General features: G+C 49.3%; 1 protein-coding gene and 2 long non-coding RNA genes across 3 annotated transcripts in view; 2 read left to right on the top strand and 1 right to left on the bottom strand.

The window, feature by feature from the left end:
• ARL3 (ADP ribosylation factor like GTPase 3) overlaps positions 1-8,850 on the top strand; it is a 36,984-nt gene extending 28,134 nt beyond the window's left edge. The window contains exon 6 of the mRNA XM_025467056.2: positions 8,570-8,850. Coding sequence (XP_025322841.1) covers positions 8,570-8,617 — 48 coding nt within the window. The 3' untranslated portion in view covers positions 8,618-8,850. The remainder of the gene's footprint in view (positions 1-8,569) is intronic.
• Positions 8,851-11,554: 2,704 nt separating this feature from the next.
• On the bottom strand, positions 11,555-16,460 carry LOC118352663 (uncharacterized). The gene is made up of 2 exons (XR_004810160.2): positions 15,551-16,460; positions 11,555-12,086 (listed from the first exon to the last, which is right to left on the bottom strand). It is a non-coding gene; the product is annotated as an uncharacterized LOC118352663 (long non-coding RNA).
• A 492-nt stretch (positions 16,461-16,952) lies between these two features.
• On the top strand, positions 16,953-19,369 carry LOC112672592 (uncharacterized). The gene is made up of 2 exons (XR_003144370.3): positions 16,953-19,013; positions 19,163-19,369. It is a non-coding gene; the product is annotated as an uncharacterized LOC112672592 (long non-coding RNA).
• The last annotated feature ends 699 nt before the right edge of the window (positions 19,370-20,068 follow it).

Here is a 20,068-nt window from a genome sequence, read left to right as displayed (position 1 = left end):
GCTTCCCACCAAGCAGCCTCAAACCCATTGACACTCAGGGCTGCTTCTTTATTCCAGAGCCCCAGAATGCCGCACAGACTTCATTTTAAACATCTGGTGTACCTGCCAGGGAAGTGACAGTGCTGTGAGAACCAGACAGTACTGTTCAAAGATGCTGAGGGGGTTTAACAACATCTGAAGAAATGGTATCTTCCCTCATTGCCATATGGCGTGTGTCATAACTGCATGGCCAGTTTGCTTTTCTCTCAATTTGGTCCGTTGTTTTTTATAAAAATTTTTTTTTAATTTTATTTATTTATGATAGTCACATAGAGAGAGAGAGAGAGAGAGGCAGAGACACAGGCAGAGGGAGAAGCAGGCTCCATGCACCAGGAGCCTGATGTGGGATTCGATCCCGGGTCTCCAGGATCGCGCCCTGGGCCAAAGGCAGGCGCCAAACCGCTGCGCCACCCAGGGATCCCTCAATTTGGTCCGTTGTGATTGGATTCTCAATTTTTGTCCTGCAGCCTCTTTCTATTTCCCTTCTAATGCTCTTCTTCCCTCTCCCCTAAGACATTTGACATTGATTGGTCTTAAAACTGTCTGACTGTTTTTATCTCAATCAAATAGTCGCTTCCAAGAATTATCTCAGTTGTTCCATCTGTTTGCTGCTTTGGCTTTTTTCTTGTTACACAAACAGCCGGAGCCCGCTTCTATGCTTGGCCTCTAGATCGGAGGGCAGACCAGTCTGCACAGGAGGAGCACCTCCTCCAGACTCCTCAATCCACGAAGCTGTGTGTGTGTGTGTGTGTGTGTGTGTGTGTGTGTGTGTGTGTTGGGGCTTTCAAGTAGCCAGAGTGGCTGGCCCTCGGCTGCATCCCCAGAACAGATGCTGTAACTCTGGGGGGGGGGGGGCGTGTCTCTGTGAGATTTAGGTTTGGGAGGGGGCCAGTGTTGAGTCTTAGGTATTTCCTTCAGTCCCAGACTCTGGTTAGGAAAGTAATATAGTCTCATGTACAAGTATATAAAACTAAAACCTGAAAAGTTCTTTCCTCCCCTCTAATCCCACTTGACAAAGGAACTAATCACACTAGTAGTTTTTTCTTCTCAAGTCTCTTCTATAAATTGCAATTACATATGTGATTATAGGTCTATCAGGTTTCAAATTAAGTGCATTTTTTCAGTTTAATTTATAAGCTGATCCAACAAGTATACTGGTGGTATGTTTTTGATAGGTTTTTGATGTTTTTGATAGGTAAACTCTGATCATTTTATTTAGCTTCTCACTGAAAAAAAAAAGAAACCCAAGTTTTGCCTAAGGCGGTTCCCTGGTTTGTGCATAAAATGGTATTCACGAGGCCTGGGGTTATTTTGGTGAGGAGGAGGCCCGGGAAAAGATAATAGCTTTCTTGTGTTTGTACAAACTACCTCAGGAAGAGGATTCTGCCTTTCTAACTGGTTTAGAACACAAATACAGAAAATAGAGAACAGGGGTGCCTGGTTGCCTCAGTTGGTAGCACGTGCGACTCTTGATCTTGGGGTTGTGAGTTCAAGCCCCATATAGGTATAGATAACTTAAAAATAAAAAGGGAAAGTAGAGAGTGTCTTGAGTTGCAGACTCCAAAGGTGGTACTAGAGAAAAATGTATGTTGTGGTCATATCCCTGAGAAAATGGGAATTGACAGCTCCGTAATCTTCCCTGGGCCAGAGTATTGAAAGGAAGAAAAAGCAAAGCTGGAATTAACAGTGAGGCTCTTGTTTCTTCAATCAGCCTTGAGGATGGATGTCAAAGGAGGGCTAGAGTTATCTAGAATCAGTATTTAGAGTATTGGCATTCAAGTCAAGGGTGCTTCTTCAGAGGAGCCTGGAGGTTGGGAGAGAGCACTCCTTGTCTGTCCAGCCCCCACTCTCCTCCTGCAGTCAGGCAGAGATTAGGAGGGTAGAGAGCTCTGTGTTCCTGGCTATGTCAACCATCATAGGAATGGAGTTCCCTTTAAGTAACAGGATCTTTATGCCAAAAAAGAGGCAGGAAGCTATCAGACCCATGGTGGGGATAGGCAAGGGTGGTCTTTAAAATCAACCAGTTTGAATCAACTGAGATAAGTCATGTGTGGTTTGATTTTGTTCAGAAAGTGCTTCTCAGACCAGGGACCTTCAGCAAGCAGGTTCGCAGGAAATGATATCAAGAGAGATACAACAAAGAACTGTGAACAAGAAAAATAATGATTTTATATGGAGGAGAAATAGTTTGAAGGTCACTTAATTAGTTTAGTAGATAGTACCATGGTGTATAGAATTGGGTAGTTAAGACTGGGATTTCAAGGGATCCCTGGGTGGCGCAGCGGTTTGGCGCCTGCCTTTGACCCAGGGCGCGATCCTGGAGACCCGGGATCGAATCCCACGTCGGGCTCCCGGTGCATGGAGCCTGCTTCTCCCTCTGCCTGTGTCTCTGCCTCTCTCTCTCTCACTGTGTGCCTATCATAAATAAATTAAAAAAATAAAAAAAAAATGTTTTAAAGACTGGGATTTCAAGGTTAATGAGATTAGATTATGGTTAATAGAATGATATAAATTTAGAGAATTTAACCATTATTTGAAATGAGTTATTTAATAAAAATGTTAATTAAGAAGGGAATCTGCTGTCTATTGTCCTCTAATGGTAACCTTTGGGGAGGGAGGAAGGTCGGGGAGTTTTCTGTGGAAACACTTTTCATTGTGAGGCACCGATTGACCGACTGTGTCCCTCCCTCAGGTAATGCCTCCTACCTCAGCTCTTGCCCACTCAGCCAGTTTCTTGGGTTTCACTTTAAAAAGAGTCACTTACATGGAATTCTTTTCTTGCATTGCTTAGGTCAAGTGCAGGCCTTTAATAATTCTTATTAATTAAGGCTTTGAGTATTCCTCAAAATCAAAGACGTCACTAGAAAAATGTCCATAAGATCACTTTCAGGCATGGATACTGTGTCATGAAGACTAAAATGCCCTTAATTCCTATTTCATCCTTCCACTCTTCCCTCCCACCCTTCCACCTACTACTCCCTGAAAGCTAGTCAGCCATGGGCAAACCTACCAAAATGATCAGACATTAAATGGATCAAGTAACATCTGGCACTGCAGCTCTAATGACCCTGAAAGAAGATGTACAAAGGTTTTTTTTTAAAGACCTGGGATTTCTGATACAGTTTCAGGTATTCAAAGACAGTGTCCCTATTTGCATTGTGTCTGAGCATAGGGGTTTAATCTAAACACATTTGTGAGACGGGTCTCACACCTGTAAGTAACAGCCTCCAGTGGGTGAGCAGATCCACTAGATAGTGAGCTAAACCCTCCCGATGGATAAGGCAAATAGATTGCTTCTGCTTAGCTGAGTAGCTTAAACACATGATTTGAGACTATGAAAGTGAATGATTCCTGGGATGTATTTGAGATTCTTGCTCTACCTGATATTCTTTTTTTTTTTTTTTTAAGATTTTATTTATTTATTCATGAGAGACACACAGAGAGAGAGAAGCACAGACACAGGCAGAGGGAGAAGCAGGCTCCATGTAGGGAGCCTGGTGTGGGACTCGATCTCAGGTCTCCAGGATCAGACCCTGAGCTGAAGGCAGCACTAATCCGCTGAGTCACCCGGGCTGCCCATCTACCTGATATTCAGAAGGCAAATAAATATGTGCGATCTTTACAAGGACAGGCAGCGCATATGTTGTTCAACATCCCTGAGCCGGCTATGGAAATGGACTTTTGAGGGCTTCGGGAGAGTTGAGAACAGGTCTCTCTTTGCCTGATTGATGGCAATGGGGAGGCCCGGCCATCATGTGATTTAGGAAGGTTTTCATGGGAAACCTTCAAGAGCAGAGCCTAGGTAAATGGCACTAGAAGCTGAAAGAGAACATCAATCTTGGAAGCTGTCCTGCTGAGAGGCCCACAGTCCAGAGGGTGGTCGGAAGAGGCCCAAGTATATCAAGGGGCTGAATGCAGAGAAAAGGGAATCTGAACTATATCTGGGATGGGAAACCTGCATGTCCCGCCCCCCAGCCAGATGGCCTCACAGACTTGGGAGCAGCCTCCCTGCATGCCCTCGGGGCTAGGCCCTATCCCAGTGCACAGCATCTAGCTCCAGGACTCCTTTCTTCCCCCTGGGTGTCTAGAAAATGGTTAACAGAGGATCTGGCTTAGAGAAATCAATCCCTCTTCCACCTACAAACCTGAATTGGAACCCTGAACCACAGCTCTCCTCTGCTCTTATAGTTTTATGTGGTTGAAGATATCCCCTCTCTAAAATGCTGTATGTGTTTAATTAAAATTATACTGGATTAGAATTTCCTTTCAAAGCAGAGATCAGCAGTTTCAGCCTGGCCTCCAGCCTCAGTCATAACAGAGGCCTGCCTCCACTAGGAGCTCTGAGCTAGCAGATTTCCCTGCGGATTACTCTCCACGCCCTCCACCTTCTGCTCACCTTTTTTCCCACATCTCTTCCACATTCTGTCTTCCTTCTCCAAACAAGAGTCATGATCCAGCTCACAATCCTCTCGCCTACATGGAAAGGACCACAAACCATCTGAGCCCTGCCTGATGTGAGCTTTGCACACCACCACTAAACATTCACTAGCTAAGTTTCTCGTTTTTGTTTCTTTTTTTCCTTGATTGAGTGGACTTATCCCTTAATAAGCCAACAGAATTTCAGTATTTTAAAAAATGACATTCACCACTTCTTTCTAAGGCCTGACATCAGTTATTTTTGACTCCAAGTGTACATGGAACTGCTTATCTACAAGTCAGACCTCAGGTTTATTTTTAAATTTTCAAGCCTCTCTATAGACCAAGAAAGCAAACTCGAGACATGTGATTTTGCTACCTCTCTGGTGCAGTACCCTTTGTCACCAGAAAAAATATTGATAGCAATACTTTATGTGTGCTGCCTTCAACTACACCTTGACTCCTTGAGCCCAGGGGCACAATGGGATAGGCTGCACTGCTCAGCAAGGGTGCAAGCTCCTCCCTTCTTAATGTGATCGGGTAGTCCTCCTGGCATTAAAAACCAGGCCCACGCAACCACGGCTACTACTGCTTCCTTCCAACCATCAGGCAGTGGTGGATACATGGTAGAGAGAGCAAGATCAAAGGAGCATGGCAGTCAGAAGCCACTCTTCCCCTAGAAAGGAGCAGCATACCTCCAGGCTTGGAGTGCAGGGGCCTGGGACTCCTGCGTTTCCACCCACATGATTAGGGGCAGCCTTGTGTCTCCCAGTGTTTATCGGAGGCAATCATATCATGACATAGTAAAATGTAAAAATGTTTTTCCTTTCCATGACGCTAAACCAAGCTCAGTATTTGAGGTCCGAGGACTCTCTTTAGTCTTAATGAATTGAAGCTAATCAATTCAGATTGGGTTTCAGCAAGGTTGGTCAGGGGAGGCACAGAGGAGGGACTACCCATGACTTCGTCATCCCGTGACGAAGATCAGATGTGCAGAAATTTGGTCAAACCAGTTTTTAACAATAAAGGTTCAACCATTAAACAGACCTATGAGTTCACTTCCTTCTCTGGAGGCAAAGCAGTAACCTACTTCAGGTAGACAATCACCTTTTCTCAGTCATCTGTTTAAAAAAAAAAGGCCTGGCCAAAGTAAGACAAGGGCAGTGCGGTGCACGGACAGGAGCCTGAGGAGCAGAAGGCCCCTCCTCTTGTTCTCCCTGAGTGTGGAGTCGCCACTGCAGGCAGTGGTCCAGCAGATAGTTAATACGCTGGGGTCGTGCAGCCGGGTAAACATATGCAGTCTTCCACATGCAGCGTTGAGAGTTAAGTGACCAAAACCAGCTTTGGATATCTGGTGAGCTGCCTCAAAGCCACGCGGGGTGCTTGGCTGGGGGCACATCCAGTGTGGTGGCCCTGCAGCCGCTGGGAGTCCTCAGGAACATGGACCCGGGTCTCCCCCCTTTCCCAGCTTCAGGGTGAGGCCTGCCTTCTCTCTGAGCTTGAGGCATTCACTGAGAGGTGCCACTGACTAAAGAGCATGGGTGCTGGAGTTCTTGCCTGGGTTCACGGCCTGCCCCTGCCTCACACAATTCTGTGTCCCCATTTCCTTATTCTGACTGGAAATTCTAACAGAACCTACTTCACAGCGTGGTTATGAGGATTCATTTAAAAGATACCAGTTTAGCGTCTGCTGTAGGCCGGATACCAGGATACCATGCTAGGCTCTGTAACCACCTCCTCAGGCCAGTCCAACACGGACCCTCCTCTCAGGGATCCCAGACAACACTACTGAGTTCCCTTTCCAGGGGCAGCTTGGCACAGCTTGTCCCTACTTGATCGAAGGGGCATCATCCCCACTGACTGTGGCCTCCCCGACACCTCTTACCTCCAGCTCAGGTTCTCCCCTGGATAGTAACAAGAAAGGCACAGCTCCTCAGCCTCCAGACACTGCAGACCAGGGCAGCCCCCAGACCCCCCCCCCCCCCCAGCCAGGGCAGCCACAAGCCTTTGTCCCATTTAAATCTCCCCACGCTTCCCACCCTCCAGGTTCCCACACTCCAGGCTACAGGCGGCAGCTGTGGAGGGCCCAAGACCCCCCCCCTTCCCCCCTCCCCCTGCAGGTCAGCTGGTGGCTACTGACCTCTGAGCGCCCTCTGTCGGCAAGGCTGGCTGGAAGGGGCCTGCCACCCCTGGCCCTCATGGACATCTGGAAGACACTGCCTCTCAGCAGGACTCCCCGGGTTAAATCCCCTCTACCTCCATAACAGATACCAGGAAGAATCTGCCCCTCACCCTCCACATTCTGCTTTGGGTTCCTGCAGCTGAGTAAATATTTTTCCTATCTCTTTTGACCACATTCATGTTCAGTTACATACAATAAAAGAACACCCCCCCCCATAATCAGCCATAAAACAAGAGGAAAAAGTACCATTTGTGTAGTGTGGGAACACAGTTCTTGATTTCTCTGAGAGGATGATTTGATAAAATCGGCAAGTCTCTTTAGAGGAGAAAATATTGAGGTGCACACACCGTTGATAGTGTTTGTACGGGTTCCTGAAAGTGGAAAGTGCTACAGAAGTGCTGAGCTATTCAGCTTCGAAGGCAAGGAGAAGATGGTTATCGTGCTCATCCCTCTTTTATTTGTAAAATCTTTTTGTCTCCTGGCAGGTGAGCATTTTTTTTCCTGGAAACCAATTAGCTACTAAAATTAAACATGCTTCTTTAAATTAATCCTTTTCATAAAACGGTCTTAAAATTGGCCTCAGCTTTTCACAGTAAGTAGCTGACCCAGTTGTAACTGGAGACACATTTGGAGTCCATCTTCTCCCACCTCGGCGCTCCCCCATCCTTGCCCACACTGCTGCTGCCAGGTGCTGTCCACCTTTGGGCTTTGGGCCGTGGCCAGCCACATCTTGGCAAACACCCTAAAGTCTGCCCTGGGACAGCCAACGGATTATCTGGTTCTCCTGCCCAAGTGCCCTGATGGCAACTGGCAGAGTTTTAATCACTGTAAATTCAGGTTATGGTCAGATTAGCCAGGAGATAGGATGCCTGCTGGTTGTTTTGCAGTGATGTATTGTTTATGGGATTAATGCTCCAAACGGCCAAGGGTGTCAGCTGATATTTATTACTTTAAGCTGTCTCAGCTGTTCAGGTTCAACTACTAGCTCCATGGTCACAGGAAATGCGGGGCTCTGCATGTCATGTATGCCCTGAGATGTGCAAATGTGACTGGGACCTCAGCGAGTATGTGTTACAGATGCAGAGCAAAGGGATTCGTTGCAGGAGCCTTCTTTGATTTTGTTCTGGGCTTCTGAGGGAGCTCTGCACACCCCTGAAGGTCGGAGAGAGACTCTGGGGGAACGGGGGAGCATTCAGGGATGGCTCCAGAGGGGGCTGAAAAGGAGGTCATCTCTGGCAGACCTGGCATCCAAAAGAAATCATGCTGCCTGCCAGGTGGCTGTAGACATTGTGTGGTTTTTACCGCTGCCCCTCTCCAGCCTAAGAGAGGACACTTTCAAGGTCACTGTGCCTTTAAGGGAACCTTCTTCCCGAGTCCCTCAGCTTGGTGGTGCTTAAAGCTGCAAGAATCAGACCAGCCCTTTGGAACCTCTGTGTAGAGCTGCACTAAGAGAAATAAATGCACATTGCCCCAGTGTGTGTCTAGTAACACACACTGCAGTTGGTTTGTTTTTCCAAAAAAATTTAATTTAACCCAAGTGTACACTGTCACACTGTAAACACACTGGGGTACCAGAAGGGTGGCTTATTGAATTTAATGCCCTGGCAAAGGTCAGCTTTTAGAAAAAGCCAAAAATGGCTGGAATCTCTGATAGCTCTTCAATCAGGCCTTGGATCCAGGCAGATGTGTTTATTTTTTCAGAGGGAGTTCCTGAGGATCCATCTCAAGTTCAGACACTGGGCACTCCCCTCCCATCTCCCTCCTGTGCTCTCCTCCCCAGGAGGCCACTGTCCCTAGTCACCCAAGTGGGCCCCTGGGGGTGGGGGAGGGAGGACCCAGGACACCCCCACTTCCCCCACTCCCTGCTGGGGCTTGAGTGTGTGGTGCCCTTCTTAAAACTAATATGCCTTTCTCTGCCCATTTCCCTTAAAGGACGGCATAAACTGGGTCTGCAAAAATGTCAGTGCAAAGAAGAAATAAAATCTAGACGAACGGAGAGACGCAGGAGCTGCGGGAGCTGAATTCTGTCCTGAAAAACACTAATTTGCTGCTTTCTGACCAAATGTTTTTCCATCTGTGTACAGCTACAGCTGTTTGAAGAGAGGGAACAACACAGTTTAAAAAGAATCCCCATTCCAGCAGTAGATTTAACTGATCTCTGAGGTTCAGTATCATTTTTCAAATAAAGGAATTATATTATTTCCTCTGCATAATTGAAATAGTATTAAATGTCTCAAAGCACATGATTAGAAAATGAGATCTTTTAAATGAGCAAGAGATTACATTGCAGTTTAGACAATTCCAGTGGGCTTTTCTTTCAAAAAAAAAAAAAAAAAGGAAAGAAAGAAAGAAAGGAAAAGAGGAAGAAGCAGCTTATGCTGCATGCATTTATTTCCTGACCTGTCCCTTACATCCCCCTCCTCCCCCTCCCATGGTTCTGAAACCACAGACTGTGTTTGCTGGTGCTGGGCAGTGATTTTTACCATCACCAACCAAGCTAGGGTGGGAAGCGGCTGGTGGGGGGAGGGGAGGGATAGCAGATGATTAAACCATCTTGTCATGCAGGTAGGAGACTGTGTATGTAATCCTCACCCTTTGGAGAGAGAGGGGGAAAAAACCTTTCTTGCAAACAAGTCACCACAGAAACATACCTCATCCCCACCCCCCCAACTCCCATGGCCAGCCACACAGGGAAGCAAATTCTTATGACTTCTGACTGTAATGACATCTGGAATGTAAGGAGAGGTGGGAGGTTTAATTCCAGAAAAATTACAAGGTCCTTAAAAAGCCCTCACATGGAGGGCTCAGGCTAGCGTAAACAGGCTTTCTCCAGTTCAGTGAAGCAGTGAGCCTCAGACTCTGAGATTAGCCGACTTCTCCATGGCCGTCCTATAGAAGGGATTTCTAAAGCTCAAAGAATTCTGTTTAAATGATCACAATAGGCTGCTGCTATCAGATTTTAAAAATAAATGCGGCTTTACCATGAACCTGCTCCACTGAGAAAAGGCTGGCAGATCGATTTTTAGAGGAGATCAATTTTTACAGTGCTGGCGACTTGGTGGTGTGGGATGCTCGTGGGTGGAGAGGGTTTGCTGCTGGGAAGAGCTTGGATGTGTACGATCACCGATCGCTGGGGCCATGCCCTGGGGAGCCAGGGTCACCCTGGCTGCTGGCGTCCTCTGCATCTGTTAGCAAAATGTGCCTCTGAGAGTTGAATGGAGAAGGGCAGGAGTGTCCTGCCCTGCATTGCCTAAAGAGCTTGTCTCCCTGAGCTGTAAGAAATCCCCAGCTTCAGCTGCAGACATGGGAAAGCAGGCCAGAGCCACACTCGGCTCCTGAATTGAACTCTGTTCTGGTGCCTGAGCGCAGGGGTTTTCAGAGTGTGAATAAGAGACTGTTCAGTGGCTAGTGGGTCCTGGGAGGCCAGCTGCCTTCTCATCCAGGGACGTGGCCCTTCCCAAACCCACCAGGGCCTTGGAACATACTAAAGGGACCACTCTAGCCCCTGGCCCTCAATCCCCAGCATTTTTTTTTTTTTTTTTTTTGACTAAGTTGTGCAGGTGAGGCAGATTCTGCAGGGCCAGATTCAAAGACCGTCTGGGTGAAAATCATTAACAACACCAGACATGAAAATGTGCCCTGGGGGTTGCTGTGGACAGACCAGTAAGGACTTGCAAAACAAAAGCGGGTGAGGTTTTTTAAAGCGCCAAGCTACTTGCTCCCTGCAACCTCCCTCTCTGGCTTCTCTGTCTCCCCCAGGTGCCTCTCTCTTTGAACAGAGGCAAAACAGAATGATAAGGAGCCAGAAATCCCTCTTCTGTGAGGCTGGAAATGTGTCTATAGTGCCTGCAAAATGGTTTTTCCCCTCCAAATAGAGCACCAAGGATGTTACCTGAGGGGGCAAACTGCCTGCCTTGAGGTCTGCAACCGAGAGCACTGTGACACGGAACCTTGACTCTGCCAGTGGATGGTCTGCAAAACGTTTCTGTTCTTTTACCACCAAGTTAGGGAACTGTCTGGGAGAGCCCTCCCAAGGCCGCGGCCAGCCCGCAGAAGCCACTGGCCCTCCTCTGATAACAGCCTCTGTGAACGCTCAGATTTGCTTTCCAGCTAAAGACAGAGATCCTTTGGCCGGCCCGAGCTTCCATCTTCCCCCTGAGCCCTCCGGAACCCTCCAGGGGCCAGCGGGATAGATGAGCAAAGGCTGCAACACGCAGAGTCTGAAAGCTCCCATTTGTAAAAACAAAACAAAACAAAAAAACAAAAAAAACGCCTCTAAAGTCCTCCCTCCTCTCCCAGCCCCGCCCCGCCCCACCCCTGTGCCGGGACCAGAAGGTGGAATTCGGAGCCAGGAAGGGGACCCCCGGCCCGGCGTCCTCCCAGCCCCGGGGCCGGGGGGCTGCCCCGCAGGCCTGGTGCCCTGCAGCCCCCGGGGGGGGGGGGCGGGACAGGCCCCTCCCCGGCTGCGCGCCCACCCCGGCGGCGGCTGGAGGCCCGCGCCCCGCGCCCCGCGCCGCACACCCTTTCCCCTTCACTCTCCCTTGGTTACTATGGAAACAGGGTGTCATTGATGTGGGCTGAGCCGGGGAACATGTCGGCGCACAGCTGAAAGTCAGCGATTGTGCCGGCGGGTGGAAATGTGCCGGGGTGGAAGAAGTCCGCAGCTCCCCAAACTGCGGCGAGGACGCGGTCCGGCCCCTCCCTCCAACTCCACTCCCCTCGCCCTCTCCTGGCTTTTGACGAATTTCTTTATTCCCCTCTGGGCTCCGGCGGCGGCTATTTTTGTGGCACTCGGTGCCCCACCCTCGCTGTCGGCCGCTCCTTATCCGGCCTGGCCTGGAGGGTGACACTGTGTCACCCTCGCCAGGACTCGTCCCTTGATTCCCGTCAGAGTTTGCTTTGATTTCTCTTTCCCTCTCAGGGGCCAGTTCTTACTTCCTTTTATTTTTAGCTCTGCACTCCATGTGGTTTCAGGGTTCGGTCTGATCCATGGAAAGGTTCTTTTTTTATCGTCCCTTTTGAAAATGATAATCAAAGGAAGGGACGTGGTATTTGGTCATGTGGAAAATTCAATGTATAATTTAGACGTCTGTCAAAAATCTGACAAATAAAATTTAGCTGAAATGAAGGCAGCCCGGAACGTGTCGCGTTCTTTGCCAACGCTCGGAAAGGGCTTCGAATGTGTTTGTCCTTTCGGAGGTGAGTTCCTCAAGGTGCTCCTTGCAGAGGGATATAGCGTAACACCGCCACCGACAGAGCAAACAGTACTTTATGGAGCCCCTGCTCGGCGTCAGGCGCTTCAGGTTCGGTTCCAGGCAGCATGAGACCCACTTTGCAGTCGAGAAGACAGAGGCACTGGCTTGGGTTAAGGACTTTGCCCGACATCGTAGAACCTTCAGTGCAGGAGGGGCCTGGGGCCTGGGGTCTGAATGCTGGAGCGAGCTGTCACCTGTGTGAGACAAAGACAGTCACGGCCCCTTTTTCTCCCCCACCTTCCAAGTCTACACTGGCAGTGTCCCCTGGGGTTCCTCATCCCCGATGTTTGGTGTTCCCTGTCCTCACCACAGTGCAACCATGGATTTTGTACGATCTTTTGCAAGGATGGGAAAAGTGACAAGACATTGGGGAAAGGCTTGGCGAGGAGACTTGCAACAACCTAGTACATGATACTGCGTCTTCCTTTTTTTTTTTTTAAGATTTTATTTATTCATGAGAGACACACAGAGAGAGAGGCAGAGGCACAGGCAGAGGGAGAAGCAGGCGCCATGCAGGGAGCCCGACATGGGACTCGATTCCGGGACTCCAGGATCACACCCTGGGCCAAAGGCAGCTGCCAAACTGCTGAGCCACCCAGGGATCCCCATTGCGTCTTCCTTTCAGAGAGGGAAACAGACTTGTCCAAAATCACACAGTAGATGATGGAGCAGGCACCTGCTCTGGGTTCTGCCCCTGGAGCAGAAAAGCATGTCTTCCCCTTGGGCAGCCTCACTTAAGCTGCCTGGCTACACACCCGAATGGCTGGTCCCAAGGGCCCGCCTTTGAAGGTAAGCTGTTGACAGAAAAGAGGGGTGCTTGAGGCAGGAGGAGCAAGGTCTAAGGTTGCCAGGTAAATGGCAGGACATTTATTTAAACTTTTATTCCAGATAAACAAGGAATTGTTTTTATTTTTTTTTTTTTTTTTTTTTTTTTTTTTTTTATTTTTTTTAAATTTTTTTTTTAATTTATTTATGATAGTCACAGAGAGAGAGAGAGAGGCAGAGACACAGGCAGAGGGAGAAGCAGGCTCCATGCACCGGGAGCCCGACGTGGGATTCGATCCCAGGTCTCCAGGATCGCGCCCCGGGCCAAAGGCAGGCGCCAAACCACTGCGCCACCCAGGGATCCCTGTTTTTATTTTTTTTATTTATTTATTTTAAAGATTTTATTTATTTATTTATTCATAGAGAGAGAGAGAGAAAGAGAGGCAGAGACACAGGCAGAGGGAGAAGCAGGCTCCATGCAGGGAGCCGGATGTGGGACTCGATCCCCGGTCTCCAGGATCACACCCCAGGCCGCAGGCAGTACTAAACCGCTGCGCCACCAGGGCTGCCCAGGAATTGTTTTTAATACAAGTATATCCCACACAGTATCAGGGACATACTTTTAATATTCAAAAAAATTCTTTGTTTATCTGAAATTCAAATTCAAAAACTGTCCTTCTCACTGTTTTGATTGTGTTATTTTACTAAATCTGGCAACTCCATCCGGAACACCCTGCTCAATGAAGGGACAGGGGAGGTACAATTCAAAAGGCCATTCTCTGGAGTCAGAGAGGCCCCGGGGTTCATCCTTGCCTCTCATGAACCAGCTCTGTGATCTTGGGCAAGTTACTCTTGTGGAGTCCTGCCACTTCATCGATTAAATGGGACTAAAAAGGTAGAGAGATTTAAAAGAGGTAGGGGCACCTGGGTGGCTCCTTTGGTTAAACGTCAGCCTTTGGCTCAGGTCATGATCTCAGGGTCCTGGGATCGAGCCCCACATGGGGCTCCCTGCTCAGCAGGGAGTCTACCTCTCCCTTTGCCCCCCTCCCTGCTTGAGCTCACTTGCTCTCTCTCTCTCTCAAATAAATAAGATTTTTTTTAAGTTTTAAAAGAAATATAATGTAAATAATAGGGCAACAGGTAGCACCAAGTAGGGACACTGTGTGCCTCAGTTTCTTATCTGTAAAATGAGGTACCATTATCCAATTCTCCAGAGGACTGGACAAAGTTAGGCATGTCCAGTGTATAGTAGGTGCTAAACCAATGGCAGATCTTATAAGAACTGGCAGAAATTCTGAAGTCCAGACCTTCCCAGGCCCCCAAGTCCTCTACCTTCCCTCCTTTCCCCCCCATGTAGCTCTGGAACTTTCAAGGCAACAAGCAAGGGGCCAACAGTCTCCTGAGGTGCTGGCAGGCCCCTCCTCTCCAGGGCTCCCAGGGCCACCCAGACACACCTCTTGCAATTAGATTTGTGAGTGGGAACAGTCTCTTTTCTGAGGCTCCTGATTGGCTCCAGGCAAAAACACAGTTTAGCGCTCAGTCAAGCTACATTTTAGGGCCTCTGTCTCTCTCTCCCCCCTCTCCCCTCTTAATTGCAATCTGTTCAGTAATTTCCTCTTCCAACACTGCAGAACACAGGGAAGCTGCAGCGCCAGGAGTTGGTAGGGAGGAGGGAAAGAGAGCTCCTGCTCCCTGCAGTGAATCTGCTGGTCCAGCGCCCTGTGTGTGTGTGTGTGTGTCCGGAAGCAGACACATGCACACGCATGCGGGGATATGGCCAACAACCAGGGCAAGTTGTCAGACCGGGGCAAGTTGTTAGGGGGCACCCACTAGCATGGGGTACTTCACAGTATCTTATTTAATCCTTGCAACATTATTAACTATAGGTATTTTCACAGTTTGGAGGTAGGGCTCACATAAGTTGAATCACTTGCTCAGAATCGCACCGGAAGAGCAGGGCTGAACCAAATTTGCACCCGGGTCTGTGCTCCTGGGCCCCAAGTACACATCATGACACAGGTATTCCTCATTTTCCGAAAGCTCATGTTTCACCACTTTGCTATTACAAAAGACCTACATTACTACCTGTTTTCACTAACCAAAAGAAATCTGAAGGGGATTTTCACTTTTACAAAAAAAAAAAAAAAAAAAAAAAAAAGAAAAGCCATTACCATACTACCGTAGGTCTTACATAAAAGCAATGTGGCGTAATGTGAACTTCTGGAAAGCAGGGTATACTCTGCTTTACGCCATTCTGTCTTGTGAAAGGTTTCATATGAAAGCTCTGCTTTCAAAAAAAGAAAAAGAAAAAGAAAGAAAGCAAGCTCTACTTTCAGATGGCAGGGGAAGAGGGGCCTGTACCTTTTCACCTTTTGGCTTCTAAGCTCAGAAAAGGAGCTAAGGAAGCCTCCTGAACAAAGGAACATGAGGAGGTTTCTTTCCCCAGAGTGAATAGCAGTGTCCCAGGGACAAAAAACCTTTGCTAAAGAAATAAAATATTAATGACAGAATTGCAGAGATCAAGCTAAGTCAAAGAGGGGCAGAGTTTATAGGAGAACTTGCTCAAATACCTGAAGCCAAAAGCTGCAAGGGCTGGGGGCAGCTTTGCTAAGCAAACTGCCAGCCCTGTTCGTCAGTCCCTGACTAGATAGATCCTTCTAGTAGCCTTACAAGTATTCCCATCCTGATTTCCTAGTTGGGGAAACCAAGGCTCCTAAAGGTAAGTCACTTGCCTAGAATCACACCACTAGGAAATGGCTTGTCTGGGATTTGGGCTGCCTGGAAAGCCCATTTTTCTCTAGGATGCCCTGCTGACTAGACACAGGGCTGTGACGTGCTAGGAGTAGGGGTCAGGTGAGGCTCTGGGAAATAGGGAGGTGAGTAGGAGGCCTACCTTCCTCTTTGTCACCCCTCTCTTCAGGAAGCACAAGACCCTTCCTGGAGTCCCAGAGATGGCTGCTGCTCTGGAGGCCACCGGCAGAGGGGGCAGGGGGGCCCAGCCCCTCCCTGACAACAAAGGAAGAGGCTGGGGAGGCTGTTGCTCCCTGGGCCCTGGGCTGGCATCAGTTGCCTCCATTCTCACCGGGGCTCTGCAGCTCCCACCCAGTGCCCTGGCCCAAAATGGAATAGAGGGACCACTCTTTCCCTCCTTGGACCACCAGAGGGAAGAAGGATGGGCAGGCTGCCAACAGATGCACACCAACACTGCCTGGTCTTGCTCTTTCTTTGCCTTGTTTGCAGAATGCATGTTCCTGAGACTGGACAGGCCTGTCACCTGGGCCACTGCTGACTCATATGGGAGAAGAGGCCACACATCAGGGCACGAGGCTTGGCACTAGCTGAGAGTCCCTCAGCTGGGGGCCCTTGTGTAGGTCACAAGCTGCTCAGCCCTCCCTGGTGGCTGGGCATATCTCTCCAGCCAGACCCCTCCCTGGGCCTGGCTTTCAATACTGGGCCCCCTGACTCCCAGCTGGTCGACCTGCTCTGGAGAGTTGGAGCCCAGCAGCCTCCCTTCCTCAGCCTTTCTCACTTCAGAGAGGTGGAATCAGGCAAACTCCTGCTGGTACGCCACCCCCACGCCCCATCGGATTCTGTCTGGGGGCACACAACAAGCCTGATCTGGGGCTTTTGGTATGAATGAGGCTCCTCTGGGGCCTCTAGATGACAGGGCCAAAACACTTTTCCTTCCTGGATGCCACAGATGGCTTGGGGAGAGAAAGGGATAAGGAGCTTTGGTTTGTAAGCAAAAGCCCATCGTGTGGCAGGGTTGTGGGGAGGACACAACCCAGCCCACTCTCCCCTTCGTTCCCCCCAGCTCCTGCGGGTTCCCCCTGACTCCCTGGGCCCCTTTCCCACTCCAAGACCTCCAGATCTACCAGAGCAGCGAGTGGGGAGGCTGAAAGAGGAAGGAAGGGAAATTCAGGGGCTTGGATGCTGCTCCAGGCAGGGGGAGGTGTCTGCACAGCTGCAAGCGGCCCCCCTACTCCCAGTCTGTGAATGGGCACATCACCCCCTCCTGCCCGCCTGCCACCACTCCTGAAACAGTTGGTCCTAATGAACGCAAAGCAGGCAGGGCAGCTGTGAGCATTATCCATATGCATGGGGTGGGGGGTGCTTATCCTCACGTCCCACCCCACCCTGCAGCTGCTGCCACCCCCTGTGCCAGGAGGGCGAGTGGGCACGAGCGCCCAGGCTGCTCCAGGCCCTGGGCCTCCTCTCCTCCCGGCCCTCCCTCCCCAGCCCACGCCCACAGCCTTCACTTGACCCATTTCCGAGGCAGAAGTTTGTGTGTGTGTTTGAGAGAGAGAGGGAAAGAGAGAGAGAGAGGAGAGAGAGTGCTAGTGCGCACACATCATTTCCCCAGTTGGTGCTTTTTGATTTCCTCTGAAGTATCTTGATTGCGGACGTACAATGGCATCTTGCTGCCAGTGCTCCCTCAGCAGCTTCTGGCTTTGCGCCGCCTCCTCCCCGGGGCCTGGGGTTTTCTGCTGACTCCAGGGCCCCGGCCGGCTGGCAAGGAGGGAGAAGGCCTGAACCGGGCTTCCATTCCTTGGCTGAGTGGCGGGACCTAGAGGCCCTTCCTGTCCTGGGCCCAGGCCAGCCTGCACCCCGCAGCCCTACCTACTCTTTTACTTGGGCCTCCCTCTGCCTCCTACGAGCCATCTTGTCCTGGGCTGTCTGGCCTTCACCCCACTTAGTGCTCAGAACCATTGTTCTGCTCAGATGTCCTCGGGGGCCCTGCCAAACTGTTTATCCTATCTTTCCAGACCCCTCTGATCTGACCCCAAACCTTTTTTACAGATCTGTCAATCATGGCCTCTCCTGCATACACTGAGCTTCACATGAGCTATCCCTCAGTCCCCCAACCTAACCCTCCCAACTTTATTTCCCCACCTGGGCTCATAGTTACCTTCTCCCCAGAGGGTCTGCCCTTCTTTTGTGCTTTTTTTTTTTTAAATAAATTTTATTTTATTTTAAGATTTTATTAATTTATTCATGAGAGACACACAGAGAGGCAGAGATACAGGCAGAGGGAGAAGCAGACTCCATGCAAGGAGCCCAATGTGGGACCCAGTCCTGGGACCCCGGGATCATGCCCTGAACCAAAGGCAGATGCTCAACCACTGAGCCACCCAGGCGTCCCTCTTTTGTGCTTTTCTTACTCCTCTTTTAGGGCATGATTCAAGTCCCATATGCCCAGGAAGATGGCCCGAGATCGTCTAGCCACAGGATTCTCCTGTGAAACTCCTAGAGCCCCAAAAGCCTTGGCATTTGGCATCCATCCATCCAGCCAGCCATCCAGCCATTCATTCATTCATGGGTTCATTCATTCAGTAAATTATCTCCTGAGCAGAGGCAAAGCACTTATAATGCCTCATGCCCTGGGCCCCTTCCCTCATGTCTTTTTGACTTTATTATTCACTGCTCTGCCTCTCATTCTTCCCAGCCACACACAGCCCCTTACTGTTCCCAAAACAAGCATCATCTGCCTCTGGCCTTTGCACTTGTCCTGTCTGCCTGGAACACTGTTGTTTCAGATGCCCTGAGACCTTGCCTCCTCACATTCTGAAATATCTGCTCAATGTCACCTTCTCAGGAAAACCATCCCTGACCATATATATATAAAACTCCCATGCTCCTTACCTTACTGACATGTCTGACCCCCCTCACCCTGTTTTACTTACCTTTATAATACTTATCACCAACTCACATTTATTGATTTATGGTTTGTCATCTGTCCCCTCCCCACTAAATTATCAGCTCCAAGAGGATATAGTTGGTCTTATGTTAACTGATGTATCCCCAACGCTGGAACGTTGCCCAGAATTAGAGGGACCGCAATAACTATTTGTTGAATGAATAAATGAGTGAATGAAACAGGCACTGTCTTGGGCTCTGAAAAATCAAAGATGACTAATATTTCATGTCCCCCAGGGACTTACAGGCTAGTTGGACATGTATGCTATGCAGTAGGTACCCTGACATGTAAACCACAATAGTTAGAATACCGTGTGAGGCTTAAGTACACAGGAGTGTGGTTGCCTCACAGGAACATAAACATTGTGATTGCTATCAGTGCCTAAAAGTGGACTGCGCCAGCAACAAACCTGGCACTTTGCGTGCATCATTTCATTTCCACTCACACGTGACTTCCTGGGGAGGGAGGGGGACACAGAGGAGGCAAAACTCTGAGCCTAGGTGTACCATCCAGGCAGAGGGCTCAGCAGAACCACCAGGGCATGGAACCACCTGGCTGCTGGAGACTGGAAGCCTCTGATGGGATAGGCGGAGCTTCAGTTGCTGCAGCCAATGGAGATGGCATTTGGTGGGACTGAAGAGTCTGTACCCCTTAGGCTGTGAGTTACCCATTTGCATGTGAACCCCCACCCTGCTCAGTGCCCTGCAGCAGACACAGACAGGGAGAGTGTCGAATGACAACATCCAATTCACAACCAGGCAGCCTGGACATCCATATGTCAAGTGACTCATTGCCATTTTTTTCCAGGTGGACCAGAAGTCCACACCATCCTTAACACCCAGTTCTTGGATACCTGCTCCTGCATGTCATTCTCTACCTGCAATTATGAGATGTGGACGGTGCCACCACTAACACCCCATTCTACGAGCTGTTGAAAACTATGCCACACACCATCCCATACATTTCCCTCTTCTTGCCTCAATGCAAATAAAGAAAAATAATCTACGGCACTGAGCAGATGGGTTCTTTCTCAAGAAAGATCCAATTATTGAAGATCTAATGCAAGGGGAAGTCATAAATATCCCAATTTGTTGCCGTTGAGAGGAATTAACCACACAGCAATTAAAGAAAACTGGTTACCCATGGAGGAAACATGCAGATTTCCAGTGTAGAACACAGGGGTAAGCCTCTTGCCAAGGCCCTGCGTCATACACACCAGGGACAGGGGATTTTAGGGAAGAAGCCCTGGGCTCTTGAAGGCTTCGCTCACTCAGTGGGTGTGATTTCTATATACCATAGAGAATATGGTAGAGATCAAAGCTCTACCCACCAGATTTTTATTTATCTGTAAGAACTTTCCCTGTGGAAGCAGTGTCTTGAGGAATTCAAGCAGAGAGTGACTATATCTTGTTCTGGAAGGGAAGAGAGTCTTTGGAAAGGGTAGAGTGTTGGAGGAAGAGAAAAGCTGCCAGAAGAAGGTGATATTCTTGAAGCCAGCCTACCTCCTGGCCCAGAGCTATAACATCTCACCTGATGGGCCTCCAACCTGGCTGCCTCTGTCCCACTCTAGGATCTGTCTCATTTCCTTCAGCCTCCATGGATGTTTCTGGTATTTTAGCCCTGAATCACAAGGCTTCACCCAGAGTATATGGAAGGGGCAATCCAAGACTGTTCTCAATTTCCTTCCTTGCCCCTTAACTAAAAGAAACGGGA

The sequence above is a fragment of the Canis lupus genome, chromosome 28 (genome assembly GCF_003254725.2).
Source record: "Canis lupus dingo isolate Sandy chromosome 28, ASM325472v2, whole genome shotgun sequence".
NCBI lineage: Eukaryota > Metazoa > Chordata > Mammalia > Carnivora > Canidae > Canis > Canis lupus.
This window is presented reverse-complemented; position numbering and strand designations above follow the sequence as displayed.